The sequence below is a fragment of the Abramis brama genome (genome assembly GCF_963993115.1).
Source record: "Abramis brama genome assembly, chromosome: 15".
Taxonomy (NCBI): domain Eukaryota; kingdom Metazoa; phylum Chordata; class Actinopteri; order Cypriniformes; family Leuciscidae; genus Abramis; species Abramis brama.
Genome location: NC_139977.1, coordinates 28,137 through 48,902, shown reverse-complemented (window position 1 = coordinate 48,902; position 20,766 = coordinate 28,137). Strand labels below are relative to the sequence as shown.

General features: G+C 41.3%; 1 protein-coding gene across 2 annotated transcripts in view; it reads left to right on the top strand.

Annotated features, from left to right (window-relative positions):
• acsl6 (acyl-CoA synthetase long chain family member 6) overlaps positions 1-18,881 on the top strand; it is a 48,470-nt gene extending 29,589 nt beyond the window's left edge. For both annotated transcript variants that reach the window (XM_084137631.1, XM_084137632.1), the window contains exons 12-21: positions 431-565; positions 4,028-4,162; positions 4,239-4,334; positions 4,487-4,559; positions 6,703-6,791; positions 14,838-14,954; positions 16,151-16,294; positions 16,375-16,476; positions 16,588-16,659; positions 17,463-18,881. In XM_084137631.1, the coding sequence (XP_083993757.1) occupies positions 431-565; positions 4,028-4,162; positions 4,239-4,334; positions 4,487-4,559; positions 6,703-6,791; positions 14,838-14,954; positions 16,151-16,294; positions 16,375-16,476; positions 16,588-16,659; positions 17,463-17,603 (1,104 nt within the window). In that variant the 3' untranslated portion in view covers positions 17,604-18,881. The remainder of the gene's footprint in view (positions 1-430; positions 566-4,027; positions 4,163-4,238; positions 4,335-4,486; positions 4,560-6,702; positions 6,792-14,837; positions 14,955-16,150; positions 16,295-16,374; positions 16,477-16,587; positions 16,660-17,462) is intronic.
• The last annotated feature ends 1,885 nt before the right edge of the window (positions 18,882-20,766 follow it).

Sequence of the window (20,766 nt, the reverse complement as noted above, 5' to 3'; positions counted from 1 at the left end):
TTTAACACAGCTGGAATGATCTAAAACCACTGCTGTTTTCTCTCTGCTCTTCTGTGGAGTGTGACAGCCGTGTAGGGAGCTAAAGAAAGGTCTGAAGTGTGTGGAGGTTGTTGTGTTTCACACAGAAGTATTGAGTTGTGTTTCAGTCGTGGTAAACTCTACAGTTAGATGAAATCAACACAACACCAGACCAACACAACCAGTGCATGAAGGCTTCATTCCTACAGCACTTTATGCAGTGCAGATCGTTTCAAAGCAGCTTCATTAACAGGAACTTTAACAGTGTTAATGTTGCAAAATTCATTAATTATGAGACCAGTTTAATTTCATCTGTAATACTGCGTCTTTATTCAGTTCAGGTTTTGTTCTAAGTGCAGTCAATTTGATAATATTTCTGAATACGTCTTGTCTCATGTTCCCTTCATTCCAGTCCGTGGTGATCTGCCATGGCGGGAGGATTGGCTTTTTCCAAGGCGATATCCGTCTTCTTCCTGACGACATGAAGGCTCTCAGACCCACGATATTTCCCGTGGTGCCGCGTCTCCTGAACCGCATGTATGACAAGGTGAGCCGTCGCACCGATCAGACACATTCACAAAGAGATGCCCTATCCGTTCTTCACTATAATGCATATAGCACAGCATTCTGCATTGTGGAAAGAGATGTTTATACCTGATTTAAGTGATGTTAAATACTATTTTTGACTTGATTAAAACCAGTTGATTTCGATTAGATTATTTTTTTATTAACAGCAAACAGCGCAGGTCATGAAGCCTCTCCGTCCCTCAGGGTCAGTCCAGCTCTTGCTGAAGACACAGTAGTGATGCTTCCATTCAAAGTTGGGAATTTAACTTGCAAAATTGGAATATGGCATGAAACTTTTTTGAATAAAGCAGCATTTCCATCCCATGAGTTCAAGAGAACAAAATCATCACTTCCTGGCACAAAATATCAGTAATAAACTAGTTTCTGCAATCTGGCTTTCTTTCGCTCCGTCATAAATGAGTTTGTCTCAGAGCGTCAGACAAAACACAATTAACGCTATCATGTTCTCTTGCGTTGGGATGCTGGTGTTTGGGAACACACTCGTGTGAGTGTCAGACTCTCACACCACATGGACTCTTGTTTTCAGTCAGAGCCGTGTTTTCTTAGGCTGCGTTTACACTTGGCATTAACATGCGACCTGTACCCGATGTTGTCCACATACACATATAAAGACCAGTGTATACGCGCTTCTGATGGGAATGTTCTCCGATCAGTGTGTCCTGGTTCGGAGGGAGTCGAGGACACATTGTGATCGGATCTCAGTGTAATGTTAACGCAATCCAGCCATCGTGTCTGCATTCACAGGTGGACGTCACACAAACCCCCCACTGTCATTATTCCCCCTCTTCTCCAGAACTGAGTGTGGTTTTGCGATACAGTCGAGTGTGAAGTACATCGCAAATATACTGAAATGTTTGCCTTCGCACCCGAAAGTTGCAGAACCCTTCATTTTCTGTAAAGAACACGCATTTTTCCAACCACAGCTCTCGGACCCTGACGTTTCTCTGTACCGTTTCCATTGCGCCATCCACATTATTAGAGGCTCAAGCACGAAGTGCTGAAAACCTATTGTAATTGTAAAGATTTTTATTATTAGGGGTTCAAGCACGCCATTTGTCAAATTCACTTGAAACTTGACATGCTTCATCAAGGGACCCTCATGGCAAAATGTTGTCAAAAGAATTACGATCGGTGATTCACGCTCGCCATGGGACGCCAAAACGTTCAAAGTAGGCGGGGCCACTTTCACTAAAATGGCTATAACTCTTGAAAGCATTGAGATATTTTCACCAAACTTGTTATACTCATGTACGAGCTCATTTTGTGGTCACACAAAAAAATCTGCAGCGATTCACCACTTGGTGGCGCTATAATACGAAAAAGGCATAAAACAGCTATAACTACGCTACCGTTAGTCTGATTGACTTGAAAATGGGCTTGCAGTGTCTTTGTCCAGGGTGCCATGCCTTTCTATGAGGACATTGGCGTATCTCGAAAAACATGGCCGCCATTATCCAGTGAAGTCTGAGCACCTATTAGACAAGGTTACCGAAGGTTGATCAGAACAAAACATGGTGGGCATGTTCAACTCATGGCACTAGAGGTCTGTAAGAATTTTGAAAGAAATCGGCCACTAGATGGCGCTAACGAGTTTTATGGCTCTGTAATCACGTGGTGTTTCACACACCCACACAATATACATATCATTTGATAGATCTCCTCATTCTGGACAACTTTGCCTCAAGAATCACTGCTGTCAATCAGATAATTTGTTAAATATTTTAGATTATTTGAAAACTCTACTTTTTCGAACTCCTCATAGGCCATTTGTCCGATTTGCTCGAAACTTCACATGCATCATCTGGGGACCCTCACGGCAAAAAGTTGTCAAAAGGATTTCGATCGATGAAACCTTTTAGCAGATACAATTTTTTAAATATATTTCTGGTATGGCCCATTGTGAGTAACATGTCTATATATTGTGTGCACAAAGTAGAAACTTCACAAAACTGTGTAGAAATGGAGTACAACTGATTTTGAAGAAACGTGCCAGGTTTCAAGGATTTCTGATGCTCAGAGGGCTCACAGTACATTCTATCAAACATTTAAACTGAAGATGAAGCCTTTAATACTACTGTTGTCCACAAGAGGGACAATACATCTTTTTAATCTAATCTTTATCATTATCCAGCATTAAATCAAATCAAATCAAGTATATTTGTATAGCGCTTTTCACAATACAGATTGTATCAAAGCAGCTTCACAGTATTAAATTAAAATAAAATAATACAACAAGGTTTGTTTCTAGTGGAATTTATTGATTGATAGAATAAAATTAAATATCCCCAAAATATCCCCAACTGAGCAAGCCAAAGGCAACAGTGGCAAGGAACCGAAAAAACTCCATCAATTAGCATTAAGCATTAGCTGATAAACAGATGTTTAAAACCATTTTTTTTTCTCCAAAGAATTAGGGTGCAATGGTACTATAGATTTATATAATTTGCGTATTCTCCATCATTTCGTTTTGGCCTAGACCCCAACAGCATAGTTGGCATGAAGGTCTTAAATGCTTGAACCCCGTTATTTGCTGCTTGCAGCTATATTTAGTACTTGCAGCCTCTTCCTCCTCCTCATTTTGCAAGATTTGTAAAATGTCCTCCAACTGAAAACTGTTTTTAAAAGAAAACCCACCACTTCAGGTCGACTTTGCACCGGATCCATCCTTTTTTTCTTTTCTTTTGCGAGATCCGATCTGTTGTCCAGATACAGAAGCTGATGTGGACAGGTGTAAACGCACCGTGTCCTGATTGGCTTATGGTCCGATCTGCTTGATCGGATCTCAGTGATCGCATGTTAATGCCAAGTGTAAACGCAGCCTTAGTTGGTTGGTTGTCATGGACACTCATTAGTTTCAGCTGCGCACTAATTAATCATCTCACTATCCTCTCACTATTTAAGTTCAGTTCTGCTTGTGTCTTTGTCTGGTCTCATCTATACTATGGTTGTGTTGGATCGCTTAACTCTATGTTGGACTTAACCTGTGTGGATTATTAAAGATTACCTGCTCACTCTCATCTTCATCTTAATCTTCATCTTCGTGTGTGTTTACACAAGCTGATCGTGACAGTGAGACGCTACTGGAGGGAATTAAACAAAATCATTCTGATGACAGACTCTCTTTATCTAAACACTATTCGTTTTTAAAATACAAGTTAAACTAAAGTAGAGGCCTTTTTAAGATCACGAGAAGCATAACTCATGTTCGAACATGAGTTTACATGTGAGGACTACGATATTTTATGCAGTAATCAAGTCAACTCAGCTTTATTTATACAGTGCTTTACACATTGCAGATTGTTTCAGAACAGCTTCACAGTGATAAACAGAATTCAATTCTGCTGTAATCATTTAATGAAATCTATTCTTCAGCCACATGTATTCCCCATGTAACTGTTGAAGCGTGTCTGCTGTCGTTCAGATCTTCAGTCAGGCCAATAACTCCGTCAAGCGCTGGCTGCTGAACTTCGCGGCCAAGAGAAAAGGTTCAGAGGTTAGCCGCGGCGTCATCCGCTGCGACAGCGTCTGGGACAAGATCTTCTTCCACAAGATCCAGGTGCGTGACGCAGAGCCGGTGAGACACGGGGCCGAAGCCGCGCTGCTGTTTGACTGCGTGCTGTGTCTCCTTACAGGCCAGTCTGGGCGGCAGGCTGAGGATGATCATCACTGGAGCGGCTCCGGCTTCCCCGTCCGTCCTGAGCTTCCTGAGAGCGGTGCTGGGCTGTCAGGTGAGGCGAAAGCGGGCATCTGTAGCGTAGCGCTCCTGTGTGTCTGAGCTCATCTCAGCTGTGTCTGTAGATCTCCTGTGTGTCTGAGCTCATCTCAGCTGTGTCTGTAGATCTCCTGTGTGTCTGAGCTCATCTCAGCTGTGTGTCTGCAGGTGTACGAGGCGTACGGACAGACGGAGTGCACCGCTGGATGCACCTTCACTACGCCTGGAGACTGGACATCCGGTGAGACTATCGCTCGCTCATGACATCCAGCACATGCCTTTATACTGGCCTCATCCAGAATCACCCTTTAAACAGTTCAGTTTGTCTTAAAGCATAAAAGTTTGTTTAAGTAGTATCTTGGCTTGAAAGCAGAGAACACATTCCGGCTCGCTTTACTGCAGAGATAAACATGTTTTAAAAAGACATCTCAATAACCATTACAGTCTAAACTAAACATTTACTAACAAAATGCATTACTGTGCAGAAGTCTTAGGCATGTAAATACCCCCCCCCCCCCCCCCCCCCAAAAAAAAAAAAGGTTTTAAGTCAGTTATTTATATCTTTTGCTGTAGTGTGTCAGTAGGAAATATCAGTTTACATTTCCAACATTCTTTTTTGCCATTAATTGTAATAATCTAGAAGAACTGCGGGAACGTCTCCAAGATGCTTGAAGAAACCTTCCTGCAAAGCTACAGTACTGTGAAAAGCACTGGCACTTGTGTTAAAATGCTGCAAAGTGAGAATGCTTTCAAAAATAAAATCACAAATTGAATTTATGATTTAACTTCTATTAACTAATTTAAATCAATATTTGGTATAACGACCCTTTGCGTTTAAAGCGGCTGTTGTCCAGGTACATCTGCGCATAGTTTTTCAGGTAGCTTTGCAGGAAGGTTTTCTTCAAGCGTCTCGGAGACGTTCCCGCAGTTCTTCTGGATTTAGTCTGTCTCAGTTTCTTCTGTTTCTTCATGTAATCACAGACGGACTCGATGATGGTGAGATCAGATCAGACCGGCTGCTGTCAGACTCCTTGTGCAGACACAAATCTCACTGGATTATTACAATTAATGGCAAAAATAATGTTTGGAAATGTAAACTGATATTTCCTACTGACACACTACAGCAAAAGATATAAATAACTGACTTAAAACCACATGTTTTGATATTAACATGCCTAAGACTTTTGCACAGTACTGTACATATAAACTTATTTATTATTAACAGTAAATCAAAATGTAAGGTTTGAATCAAACCATAAATATAATTTGAGAAAAACTAATACATTTGGATGTGATGAATTTGAGTATTTAAGTCATTTCTTCAGTGTGGTGTGATTACAGTGTATTAGAAAGACACAAAACAGAAAAACACTCTTTTAACAAATGATGATTAATGGACCTTTTCACAGACTGGGACTCATTTCACAGTTGTCAACATCGTAGCTCTAGTAAAGTTTATCATACTTTCATTTGTAACGCTATACTTTGTCTTACATTACCTTGGCAGTAAATTATAGAACATGTTGTGTTTCTAACACAATCTAACACATCTTTCTCTCTTCTGACCAACATCATCAATCTCTCAATATTTTCCACCTCTTTTGGAAAGTCATGGAAAGGCTATCATGGTTTTTCTCTTTTGCTACTGAAGCAAACGGTAATACAGACATTATATTTGCCGTTGTCTCCCGGAGATGTTAAAAGAGTCCGTTACTGACTGATTCTAGAGTAACGGTTCACTTGGAATAGCTCTTTACTCCATGATTAAAACCATAAGCACACGCATGCTTGTGATTCAGCATTACTGACAGCTGTTGCCCTTCACTAGATGTAATGTCTATTTCTACAGATGGTCATAGTGTGACGTCACACTCTGCAGCATCTTTTTTATACATACAAAATGTAAAAATATAAAATCTACTAGGCTTTACCGTGGTCACGGCATGACAAATTGATCTTCCATTGGTCACGTGACACGGATCCGCAGGGAAGAGTTCACCGAACTTGACCTTTGGAACGCAGTGAAATCCTGTGTTTCTGTCTCCTGCATGTGTATGAATGAAAACCGTTCCTTTACACTGGACTGAGCCAGCAGTTACTCCCCAGTTACTGATAACTAGCCATTTAATGCTCAAGATGATCCAGTCAGGGTGAATACTGTGTAGCAGTGAGAAATATATCATGTCTCTACATCCACTGTGAAACTGCGTGGCAAGCTCTCCCTCCAGTGGCTTGATTTTGCATTACACTTTGAGTGCGTCTGTTACAGACTGTCTTCTGTGTTTCTCAGTCATTATCTCTAATCAGTCATTATCTGTTGAATCCTCCACACAGACCTGTATGTGATGACATGATGAAGTGATTGAGGTCTTGTCTTTCTGCAGGTCATGTAGGAGCTCCGCTGCCCTGTAACCTCATTAAACTGGTGGATGTGGCTGAGAAGAACTACTTCGCTGCTAAAGGAGAGGGCGAGGTTTGTTATAACACTGTCTGTGTGGCCTACGCTTAGTTTAACACACACTGGCAAAGATAAGTCTTTAGAAAGCTGCTTCACACAGAAATCTACCTGGTCTGGAGAAATGTAGGACTCTTAGTGTTCAGATCTATCATGTGGTGTTCAAATGTTCCTTACGACTTGAGTAGACCTCTGTACAATCATGTCTTTCAAATAGTATGAATTTCTGAACTGTAAATATTGTTTTCCTGGGGTTATTACATTTAACTAACTGTCAAAATATCCAAGTATAAATGTCACAAAAAAATTAAAATGCATGTAAATATCTTGCAAAAGCAACGCTATTTCACATTCTTTTTTAATAAATAAAAGATTTGTATTCCATGGTGTTCTGGAATAGTGCTGTTGATGAAGCACATGGCTGGAGAGACTGTAACAGGAAGTCATTTTTTTATTCTGTTACAGGAAGTCATACGTTATGCCGTAACAGGAAGTCATACGTTATGCCGTGACAGGAAGTCATACGTTATGCCGTAACAGGAAGTCATACGTTATGCCGTGACAGGAAGTCATACGTTATGCCGTAACAGGAAGTCATACGTTTTGCCATAACAGGAAGTCATACGTTATACCGTAACAGGAAGTCATACGTTTTGCCGTAACAGGAAGTCATACGTTATGCTGTAACAGGAAGTCATACGTTGTGCCGTAACAGGAAGTCATACGTTATGCCGCAACAGTAAGTCATACGTTATGCCGTGACAGGAAGTCATACGTTATGCCGTAACAGGAAGTCATACGTTTTGCCATAACAGGAAGTCATACGTTATACCGTAACAGGAAGTCATACGTTATACCGTAACAGGAAGTCATACGTTATGCTGTAACAGGAAGTCATACGTTTTGCCGTAACAGGAAGTCATACGTTATGCCGTGACAGGAAGTCATACGTTATACCGTGACAGGAAGTCATACGTTTTGCCATAACAGGAAGTCATACGTTATACCGTAACAGGAAGTCATACGTTTTGCCGTAACAGGAAGTCATACGTTATGCTGTAACAGGAAGTCATACGTTGTGCCGTAACAGGAAGTCATACGTTATGCCGCAACAGTAAGTCATACGTTATGCCGTGACAGGAAGTCATACGTTATGCCGTAACAGGAAGTCATACGTTTTGCCATAACAGGAAGTCATACGTTATGCCGTAACAGGAAGTCATACGTTTTGCCATAACAGGAAGTCATACGTTATACCGTAACAGGAAGTCATACGTTTTGTCGTAACAGGAAGTCATACGTTATGCTGTAACAGGAAGTCATACGTTTTGCCGTAACAGGAAGTCATACGTTTTGTCGTAACAGGAAGTCATACGTTATGCTGTAACAGGAAGTCATACGTTTTGCCGTAACAGGAAGTCATACGTTTTGCCATAACAGGAAGTCATACGTTATACCGTAACAGGAAGTCATACGTTTTGCCGTAACAGGAAGTCATACGTTATGCTGTAACAGGAAGTCATACGTTGTGCCGTAACAGGAAGTCATACGTTATGCCGCAACAGTAAGTCATACGTTATGCCGTGACAGGAAGTCATACGTTATGCCGTAACAGGAAGTCATACGTTTTGCCATAACAGGAAGTCATACGTTATGCCGTAACAGGAAGTCATACGTTTTGCCATAACAGGAAGTCATACGTTATACCGTAACAGGAAGTCATACGTTTTGTCGTAACAGGAAGTCATACGTTATGCTGTAACAGGAAGTCATACGTTTTGCCGTAACAGGAAGTCATACGTTATGCCGTGACAGGAAGTCATACGTTATGCCGTGACAGGAAGTCATACGTTATGCCGCAACAGTAAGTCATACGTTATGCCGTGACAGGAAGTCATACGTTATGCCGTAACAGGAAGTCATACGTTTTGCCATAACAGGAAGTCATACGTTATGCCGTAACAGGAAGTCATACGTTTTGCCATAACAGGAAGTCATACGTTATACCGTAACAGGAAGTCATACGTTTTGTCGTAACAGGAAGTCATACGTTATGCTGTAACAGGAAGTCATACGTTTTGCCGTAACAGGAAGTCATACGTTATGCCGTGACAGGAAGTCATACGTTATGCCGTGACAGGAAGTCATACGTTATGCCGCAACAGTAAGTCATACGTTATGCCGTGACAGGAAGTCATACGTTATGCCGTAACAGGAAGTCATACGTTTTGCCATAACAGGAAGTCATACGTTATACCGTAACAGGAAGTCATACGTTTTGTCGTAACAGGAAGTCATACGTTATGCTGTAACAGGAAGTCATACGTTATGCCGTGACAGGAAGTCATACGTTATGCCGCAACAGTAAGTCATACGTTATGCCGTGACAGGAAGTCATACGTTATGCCGCAACAGTAAGTCATACGTTATGCCGTGACAGGAAGTCATACGTTATGCCGTAACAGGAAGTCATACGTTATGCCGTAACAGGAAGCCATACGTTATGCCGTAACAGGAAGCCATACGTTATGCCGTAACAGGAAGTCATACGTTATGCCGTAACAGGAAGCCATACGTTATACCGTAACAGGAAGTCATACGTTATGCCGTAACAGGAAGCCATACGTTATGCCGTAACAGGAAGCCATACGTTATGCCGTAACAGGAAGTCATACGTTATGCCGTAACAGGAAGCCATACGTTATACCGTAACAGGAAGTCATACGTTATGCCGTAACAGGAAGTCATACGTTATGCCGCAACACGTTATGCTGTAACAGGAAGTCATACGTTATGCCGTAACAGGAAGTCATACGTTATGCCGTAACAGGAAGTCATACGTTATACTGTAAAAGGAAGTCATACGTTATGCCGTAACAGGAAGTCATACGTTATACTGTAAAAGGAAGTCATACGTTATACTGTAAAAGGAAGTCATACGTTATACTGTAAAAGGAAGTCATACGTTATGCCGTAACAGGAAGTCATACGTTATGCCGTAACAGGAAGCCATACGTTATGCCGTAACAGGAAGCCATACGTTATGCCGTAACAGGAAGTCATACGTTATGCCGTAACAGGAAGCCATACGTTATGCCGTAACAGGAAGCCATACGTTATGCCGTAACAGGAAGTCATACGTTATGCCGTAACAGGAAGCCATACGTTATACCGTAACAGGAAGTCATACGTTATGCCGTAACAGGAAGTCATACGTTATGCCGCAACACGTTATGCTGTAACAGGAAGTCATACGTTATGCCGTAACAGGAAGTCATACGTTATGCCGTAACAGGAAGTCATACGTTATACTGTAAAAGGAAGTCATACGTTATGCCGTAACAGGAAGTCATACGTTATACTGTAAAAGGAAGTCATACGTTATACTGTAAAAGGAAGTCATACGTTATGCCGTAACAGGAAGCCATACGTTATGCCGTAACAGGAAGCCATACGTTATGCCGTAACAGGAAGCCATACGTTATGCCGTAACAGGAAGTCATACGTTATGCCGTAACAGGAAGCCATACGTTATACCGTAACAGGAAGTCATACGTTATGCCGTAACAGGAAGCCATACGTTATGCCGTAACAGGAAGCCATACGTTATGCCGTAACAGGAAGTCATACGTTATGCCGTAACAGGAAGCCATACGTTATACCGTAACAGGAAGTCATACGTTATGCCGTAACAGGAAGTCATACGTTATGCCGCAACACGTTATGCTGTAACAGGAAGTCATACGTTATGCCGTAACAGGAAGTCATACGTTATGCCGTAACAGGAAGTCATACGTTATACTGTAAAAGGAAGTCATACGTTATGCCGTAACAGGAAGTCATACGTTATACTGTAAAAGGAAGTCATACGTTATACCGTAACAGGAAGTCATACGTTATGCCGTAACAGGAAGTCATACGTTATGCCGTAACAGGAAGTCATACGTTATGCCGTAACAGGAAGTCATACGTTATGCCGTAACAGGAAGTCATACGTTATGCCGTGACAGGAAGCCATACGTTATGCCGTAACAGGAAGTCATACGTTATACTGTAAAAGGAAGTCATACGTTATGCCGTAACAGGAAGTCATACGTTATGCCGTAACAGGAAGTCATACGTTATGCCGTAACAGGAAGTCATACGTTATACTGTAAAAGGAAGTCATACGTTATGCCGTAACAGGAAGTCATACGTTATACTGTAAAAGGAAGTCATACGTTATACCGTAACAGGAAGTCATACGTTATGCCGTAACAGGAAGTCATACGTTATACTGTAAAAGGAAGTCATACGTTATACCGTAACAGGAAGTCATACGTTATGCCGTAACAGGAAGTCATACGTTATGCCGTAACAGGAAGTCATACGTTATGCCGTAACAGGAAGTCATACGTTATGCCGTGACAGGAAGCCATACGTTATGCCGTAACAGGAAGCCATACGTTATACCGTAAAAGGAAGTCATACGTTATGCCGTAACAGGAAGTCATACGTTATACTGTAAAAGGAAGTCATACGTTATACCGTAACAGGAAGTCATACGTTATGCCGTAACAGGAAGTCATACGTTATGCCGTAACAGGAAGTCATACGTTATGCCGTAACAGGAAGTCATACGTTATGCCGTGACAGGAAGCCATACGTTATGCCGTAACAGGAAGTCATACGTTATACTGTAAAAGGAAGTCATACGTTATGCCGTAACAGGAAGTCATACGTTATGCCGTAACAGGAAGTCATACGTTATGCCGTAACAGGAAGTCATACGTTATACTGTAAAAGGAAGTCATACGTTATGCCGTAACAGGAAGTCATACGTTATACTGTAAAAGGAAGTCATACGTTATACCGTAACAGGAAGTCATACGTTATGCCGTAACAGGAAGTCATACGTTATGCCGTAACAGGAAGTCATACGTTATGCCGTAACAGGAAGTCATACGTTATGCCGTGACAGGAAGCCATACGTTATACCGTAAAAGGAAGTCATACGTTATGCCGTAACAGGAAGTCATACGTTATACTGTAAAAGGAAGTCATACGTTATACCGTAACAGGAAGTCATACGTTATGCCGTAACAGGAAGTCATACGTTATGCCGTAACAGGAAGTCATACGTTATACTGTAAAAGGAAGTCATACGTTATGCCGTAACAGGAAGTCATACGTTATACTGTAAAAGGAAGTCATACGTTATACCGTAACAGGAAGTCATACGTTATGCCGTAACAGGAAGTCATACGTTATGCCGTAACAGGAAGTCATACGTTGTGCTGTAACAGGAAGTCATACGTTTTGCCGTAACAGGAAGTCATACGTTATGCTGCAACAGGAAGTCATACGTTATGCCGTAACAGGAAGTCATACGTTATGCCGCAACACGTTATGCTGTAACAGGAAGTCATACGTTATGCCGTAACAGGAAGTCATACGTTATGCCGTCATACGTTATGCCGTAACAGGAAGTCATACGTTATGCCGCAACACGTTATGCTGTAACAGGAAGTCATACGTTATGCCGTAACAGGAAGTCATACGTTATGCCGTAACAGGAAGTCATACGTTATGCCGTAACAGGAAGTCATACGTTATGCCGTGACAGGAAGCCATACGTTATGCCGTAACAGGAAGCCATACGTTATACCGTAACAGGAAGTCATAAGTTATGCCGTAACAGGAAGTCATACGTTATGCCGTCATACGTTATGCCGTAACAGGAAGCCATACGTTATGCCGCAACACGTTATGCTGTAACAGGAAGTCATACGTTATGCCGTAACAGGAAGTCATACGTTATGCCGTCATACGTTATGCTGTAACAGGAAGTCATACGTTATGCCGTAACAGGAAGTCATACGTTTTGCTGTAACAGGAAGTCATACGTCATACGTTATACCATAACAGGAAGTCACACGTTATGCTGTAACAGGAAGTCATACGTTATGCTGTAACAGGAAGTTATACGTTATGCCGTAATAGGAAGTCATAAGTTATACTGTAAAAGGAAGTCATATGTTATGCCGTAACAGCAAGTCATACGTTATTCTAGCAAGTCATACGTTATTCTGTAACAGCAAGTCATATGTTATTCTGTAACAGGAAGTCATATGTTATTCTGTAATATGTTATGCTGTAACAGGAAGTCATACGTTATGCTGTAACAGGAAGTCATACATTATGCCGTAACAGGAAGTCATACGTTATGCTGTAACAGGAAGTCATACATTATTCTGTAACAGGAAGTCATACGTTGTACCGTAACAAGAAGTCATACGTTATTCTAGCAAGTCATACGTTATTCTATAACAGGAAGTCATACGTTATTCTATAACAGGAAGTCATACGTTATGCCGTAACAGGAAGTCATACGTTATGCCGTAACAGGAAGTCATACGTTATGCCGTAACAGGAAGTCATACGTTATGCCGTAACAGGAAGTCATACGTTATTCTGTAACCGGAAGTCATACGTTATTCTGTAATATGTTATGCCGTAACAGGAAGTCATACGTTATGCCGTAACAGCAAGTCATACGTTATGCCGTAACAGGAAGTCATACGTTATGCCGTAACCGGAAGTCATACGTTATTCTGTAATATGTTATTCTGTAACAGGAAGTCATACTGTATGTTATTCTGTAATATGTTACTCTGTAACATGTTATTCTGTAACAGGAAGTCATACGTTGTACCGTAACAACAAGTCATACGTTGTACCGTAACAACAAGTCATACGTTATTCTAGCAAGTCATACGTTATTCTGTAACAGCAAGTCATACGTTATTCTATAACAGGAAGTCATACGTTATGCCGTAACAGGAAGTCATACGTTATGCCGTAACAGGAAGTCATACGTTATGCTGTAACAGGAAGTCATACGTTATTCTGTAATATGTTATGCTGTAACAGGAAGTCATATGTTATGATGTAACAGGAAGTCTTACGTTATTCTGTAATATGTTGTGCTGTAACAGGAAGTCATATGTTATTTCATTCAATTCAATTCAAATTTATTTGTATAGCGCTTTTCACAATACATATTGTTTCAAAGCAGGTTTACAGAAAGTGCATTTCAGAAATGTACATAGAAAAATACAGTTAGTTAATCATGTATTAATTTAGGGCATAAACATATTGCCAGCGTCGAGTCGTCTCTTCACAGGCGTCGAGTCGTCTCTTCAGAGGCGTCGAGTCGTCTCTTCACAGGCGTCGAGTCGTCTCTTCAGAGGCGTCGAGTCGTCTCTTCAGAGGCGTCGAGTCGTCTCTTCACAGGCGTCGAGTCGTCTCTTCACAGGCGTCGAGTCGTCTCTTCAGAGGCGTCGAGTCGTCTCTTCACAGGCGTCGAGTCGTCTCTTCACAGGCGTCGAGTCGTCTCTTCACAGGCGTCGAGTCGTCTCTTCAGAGGCGTCGAGTCGTCTCTTCAGAGGCGTCGAGTCGTCTCTTCACAGGCGTCGAGTCGTCTCTTCACAGGCGTCGAGTCGTCTCTTCAGAGGCGTCGAGTCGTCTCTTCACAGGCGTCGAGTCGTCTCTTCACAGGCGTCGAGTCGTCTCTTCAGAGGCGTCGAGTCGTCTCTTCACAGGCGTCGAGTCGTCTCTTCACAGGCGTCGAGTCGTCTCTTCACAGGCGTCGAGTCGTCTCTTCACAGGCGGCGAGTCGTCTCTGCACGGGTTTTGGGGCATCTGTAGTTTCCATGGGATACAAACTGGAGCTGACAATCTGTATTTACGTCCCGAGATAACAACAGAAAAGCAGATGGGAAATAATTATCGTAGCTGCTGTTCATAATATTAATGCATTCAATCTGATTCACTGTTATACCCCAGACAGCAACATATTTTCGCCCCAGATCTGGTATGAGTGAAATCCACATGTGCCAGATGTGGCCCGGATTTGGGCCAACACTAAGTTGCTATCTGGGACTGTAACAGAAAGTCATACTGCATCATCAGAGGCTTGATTGACAGTCATGTCCCCATGCATTTGTCGCTCTCTCTCACCAAATACAGATTATGCCATTATTTAAGCATCATCCATCATTCTTCTCTTTGTTTTTGCTCTAGGTTTGTGTGAAAGGCCCAAATGTCTTCAAGGGTTATCTGAAGGATCCTGTGAGGACTGCGGAGACGCTGGACTCAGATGGATGGCTTCACACCGGAGACATCGGGAAATGGCTGCCGGTATGTCGGCCTGAATGCGTTTTGTTCTTCTTTGTGTACAAGAGACCACGATGAACAGGACTGTCCTGCTGTCCCATCGTGACTTTAACTCTTTCCCCGCCAGCGTTTTTTTATCATTTTTATAAAGCATTCATGGCCCCCCGAATATTTTGTTGTATGAATATCTGAACATGCAATATATCAAAAGAAAGAACAGAGCACAAACATTTTATTCTAGCTTCATGCATTCTTTTTTATCAACACTTGAATGTGGGTTTCATAAATAAGCAACATTTTGAACAAAAAGCTGAGTAAATTACTTTTTTTTTTTTTTTCAAAGACTACAACATGAGTGTCAGCAATGTTTTGATCAGGAGATTCAGTACTCTTTCAGAAGATGTGTAACAGCGCCCCCTACCGTATAACACTGAAAACACGGATTCTTTCAATGACGGGGAAAGAGTTAAAGAGCTACTTCTACCTGATTTAACCCTTTAAATTAATGTATACAGGTTGGCTCAGTGATGTGGACCAATTCATTTAGATGTTAGCATTTTTTTGTATATCGGTCTAGATACTGCTTGACTTGAGACTCGTTCATTTCCTCAGCATTTCTCTTGTCAAGTCGAGTCACCTTCATTTATATGGCGCTTTTAACAATATAGATTGTTTCAAAGCAGCTTTACAGTGATAATAGGAGATTACAGTAACAGAGATTGTTTAGGCTTTACAGCAGCTCTAGAATAAAGTTATTGTCCAGCTAAAGTTAGTTTGATTGATTCACTTCCGTTGCAAAGATCATTAGTTATTAACTTAGCGGCCGCTAACACGACACCGTTCTAACAGAAAACCCTTAACGCGCTCCGGCCGCTCATCCGCACAACAACAGTGTTTGGAGCTCGAGAACGCAAACCTTGAAATAGGTTCCAAGATGCAAGCCTTGAAAAAGTTTGAAAAACGAAAAACACGAATCTGTGAAAATGCTGACGGCGTGCACATGCGTATTACGCGTTTAGTGTATAGTCTCTTGAACACCAGCATTGAATAGGCTTATTTTAATGATACAGAGTGCTGGATCAAGGCATTAACTCTGCATAGCCAACCCTGCTCTCCTTTACTGCTGTTAAATGTGGGTCAAATCTAGTGTCCGCTGGGCCGTTGAGCTGCTCTGACAGACAGATAATAACAACAGCTCCTTCCATTTGTCTGTCCTTCAGAACGGCACCCTGAAGATCATCGACAGGAAGAAGCACATCTTTAAGTTAGCGCAAGGAGAATATATTTCCCCAGAGAAAATAGAAAACATCTACATCCGCAGTGAACCCGTGTCTCAGCTCTACGTGCACGGAGACAGCCTGCAGGTCAGTCGCTCAGCATTACCCTGAATGTCTCAAGAGTTAGCTGCGCTGCGGATGCTAACGCTAACCGATTGTGTGTGCAGTCGTGTCTGGTGGGAATCATCGTCCCGGATCCCGAGGTCTTTCCCTCATGGGCTCAGAAGAAAGGATTTGAAGGATGCTTCGACGAGCTGTGTGAAAATAAAGTAAGGCTCACCTGAACCCTGATCTCTTGTGCATTGGGTTAGGGTTAGCAACATAGTGTCGGCTGCCTGGGATTCAAGTTGCTGACCATTCTCTGTTTTGTCTATCTAAAGGACCTGAAGAAAGCCATTCTGGATGACATGGTGCGTTTGGGAAAAGCTAGTGGCCTCCATTCATTCGAACAGGTACGTTTGCAAACTGGCATGCTGTAGCTAACAACTACAGTAGTAAACCACAGGTGTTTGTTTCTTAAAGACTCTTTAGTATGAACATTAGTTGCTCAAGTGGTCACACATGTTTTAGGACTAGGTTCAGTTAACTAGAAAACATTTTATATTTAGTCTCATTTAAAGGTGAAGCGTGTCATTTCTGCACCAGATGGACTAATGGGAGTTTTTAATCAAGGGCCCGTTCTTCATTGCTCGTTTAACACACTTGAGATGATGTGACGTGTGCTAGATCTTCTCATCCTGATCTCTAGCTCATCGTGCTTCTTCAAACACAGTTGTCTGAGATTACTGTGTTCATTCTAAAGAGCAAATCTATAAAGACTCTAGGCCATGAACAGCAATGCTGTGATTGGCTGGCAGAATAACATCAATTTAATGACCTTGTTTAAAAGTGTAAATGAGTTAAAATCATTATTATTATATTAAAAGTATTTTTATTTTCATTTTCAATAACTGGTGTGACAGACTTTCAGTTTCTTTCAGCTGGTAAAAATCGAATAGTTTAGGTGAACTAAACCTGCTCCCAAGAGCGGATCCATACAGGATCTGGAGCGCTCAGTAATCCACATATGAAGAACGGGACAAACCGGCAGTCCCTCGCTGAGCCAGTGCTGTAGTTATTACAGGCCAGAAGTTGCACAGAACGTCACGCTTCACATTTAAAATGGTCACAACCATGAAATGCCTGCATATAGAGTGACCGTGCAATGAAACACACAACCTTAATAGTTCACTATCCTCTGTTTGACTCCTCTCAGGTTAAAGACATCCACATTCACAAAGAAATGTTCTCCATACAAAACGGATTGCTGACCCCCACTTTAAAAGCCAAGAGACCCGAGTTGAAGGAGTATTTCAAGATGGAAATCGAACAACTGTACAGCAACATCTCCATGTAATTGTTCCGTCACCAAAAGATGAGGACGTTTTATCGACATTGGCATTCCTTCACTATTTGTTCTTCCTCGCTCAAAACTAGCAGGCACTAAATGCTCTGAATGAGCCATGGGCGTCAAGACCACGCATGAGCTTACTCGCATTAAACGAGTAATTCCCCTTGGGCCGTTGGTGGCGAGCTGCGTCCAGATGGAGTCCTCCTCAGAAAGCAGAAGCAGATCCAGCTAGCATGCATGCTTGACTCCGAGGAGAGCAACTAACCCAAAGTTCACCTCCATTCATGTTTCGTTTGTGGGTCCAAAGGGAACTCCAGTGGCACATTCCCAGCTAAAAGCCATGCATGCTGTGTTCTGGCGTTCCATGACTGACATTCCCAGGTCCTTTACGGCATCAGAAGACATTTTACATGCACTCACCGTATGATGCTTGTCTATGTAGGAAAGGCCTACAAGAGAGGCTCGCTTGATCAAAGTGAGCATGCCATGCAATACCGCGCTGACCTGATGGATCGACTCGCTTTTCAGTTCTTTTCCATCCCAAAGTATTTCAATAGTAGCGTACATTTTGAAGAAACCTAGATGTGAAACTATTTAAGCAATGGTTTGAAGTGTAGAGAAACCAATAAGATTTGAATCTGCTCTTGAATGATATCAGAACTTTATCTTTGTATTTCACAAGGGGACTGGAATGGGGATGGGGTGAAAAATATGAATCTGCAGAGATATTCATTTATTCTGTTTACTTTAGCTTTGGTTTTATGGCATTTAAACACAATGCATTTCACATTCCACCTTTCAGTCTGGCCTATATTGTGTTTTTTGTCTGTTTGTTAGAATGTTATTAGCTAATTTAATGATCAGGGTTATTCGGTTATTCATTTATTTATTACTATCAGAGGTTATTCTAAAGGTTGCTCCATTTGGACGCCACTAAGCTCTGTATTTCTGACAAAAATCAAGCTGATAAGTCCACATTCCTGCTGATTTCAGTGGTCAGACTGAAGAACGACGACCAGTGACTTTCTAAAACATTCAAAGTCTTTCAGTCAAACAGCTATTAGACATTTAACAATCTGAACATGTGAGCCTTACACGTTTTATATTATGTTCAAATTTGGAGAATGGAAGACTTCTTTTTTTTTTCTTTTGAAACAGTTCACCTGCATTTTTCCCGATAATAAAGTCTTTTATGCGCATGTACATCTCTGCATATACACAAACATAGTGATGATGAGTGTGTGCAAAAAATGTAAAAATAAAGAAGAATTCTTTGTAATTCTATTGGCTGTGGTGGTCTTAAAAGTATGTGAACCCTCCTCATTTAAATCAGAGCAGTTTGACTTCAAGTATTGTTATACTTGTAGTAGATTTCGATGATGGATTGATTTAGTCCAACAGAATTTCTTGGGTTGTTTGTCGAGGTTTGTTTTCCCTGATATTTGGCCATGTTTTACCACTGCAAGGGTTAGCTGACGACAGAAGGATCCTCTTTAAGGCTCTTTAACCTTTAAGGATAATGGCATAATAGTACAGTCTTACTGTATGTGTTAAGTGTAACATTTTAGTCAGGCAAAGAAGCAGACTGGGCAGAGGATCCACGTGTAGGGTTAGATTTATTAAAGTCATTAACTTAACTGATGAAACCACAGAACAGGAGAGAACACACCAAACCAGGGAACGTCCATTCAACGACTGACAGAGAACAAGTGAAACAAAGGCCTATATATACACAGGCAGACAAGCTTAACAAGATAACAAGGGGGTGTGCTTAATAAGAAACAGCTGGGGAGACAAATCAACATTAAACCTAAACAACTGCAAAACGTGGAGCAAGACAGGAAATAACATAAACGTCCAGGAACACACAAGACAGGGGAACACAGGTTGGAATCATAACATTAAAGGGATACTTCAGGATTTAGCATTAAGCTTTGTATCAGTAGAAAACCTGTAGTATTTTCGAATTACCATGCTTTCCTCCCTCATATCCCCCTGAGACGAGGGATTTATGTATTTTTTTGTCTGGAAAAAATCCTCTGATGACGCATAAATCATCATTTTGCGTCATCAGAGGATTCTTTGGCCAGAGGCTAAAGACTACAGCCAGTAGGAGGCCTGGAGCATGAGGCAGTCCAAGATGCTTTACATGTTTTTGCCCCCTTTCTGTCAGGCTTCAGTAGAGCTTTCTGGAGAAAAAAGTCTGCCTCCAAACTGATACTTTTGATGAAGATGCTTAATCATGCTGTTACGAGTAAGTTAGAAGGCATCAAGTCCAATTTAACAAGGCAGCTGAGTGACACCCTGGTCCGGAGGGTCAGGGAACACGCAGTACATTTAGAATCAATAAGTGTAATCACATTATTGGATCCCAGATTTGAAAAAACTGGGATTCTTAAGGGAAACCTTTGTTAACTGAGTTTTCTTTTCTTTGTACCTCTATTATTAGGTGACCTTTGGCATCTGCTGGATAGCACGGTTGATCACAGTAGAAGAGCTCAAGTGCAACAGCAGATGCTACTGTAGAAGTGGAACAGTATTTATCAGAAGTGAATCTCACAAGATCTGAGGATTCACTAGTATATTGGGCTCAACAGTATGGAGGGCATTTTCTGCCAAATTTAAATAAATAAATTAAATGATTAAAATGAAAATTAAAACCAGATTAACAATTTCATTACAGAAAACAGTACGCAAAATATGTGACAAAATTGAGAATGAAATTAAATGATTTCATTTTCACAGCATTATCCCTGTCAAATTGAAAAATAAAATGCAATTGGTGATTTCACATTTCATTTTCACTACAGTCTCGAGGCAAGACTGCCAATATTAAAATGAAAAGCCAAACGTGAAAAAGAAAGTACAAATACAGTTTTTACAATGCTCTTTAGTAACGCTCACGCAATAATAGTGACACAATTCAAATACAAATGTAAATTTTCGTTTTCATTTTAATTCCTCTTTTATTTCACAGTTTTCATTTTCGTTTTCATTTTCAAAGACAACCTGCATGCAAATTCTATGTTAATGAGTGGGTGTGGCTTATTCTAGTAACGGCGCTGAGACACGCCTTCTGTAAAGCGAAGTCATCGACGTCCCGCATGAGTTTAATGTGTGAAACAAAATTATTTAAATGTGATTATATTGTAATCGAGACGACGAGATA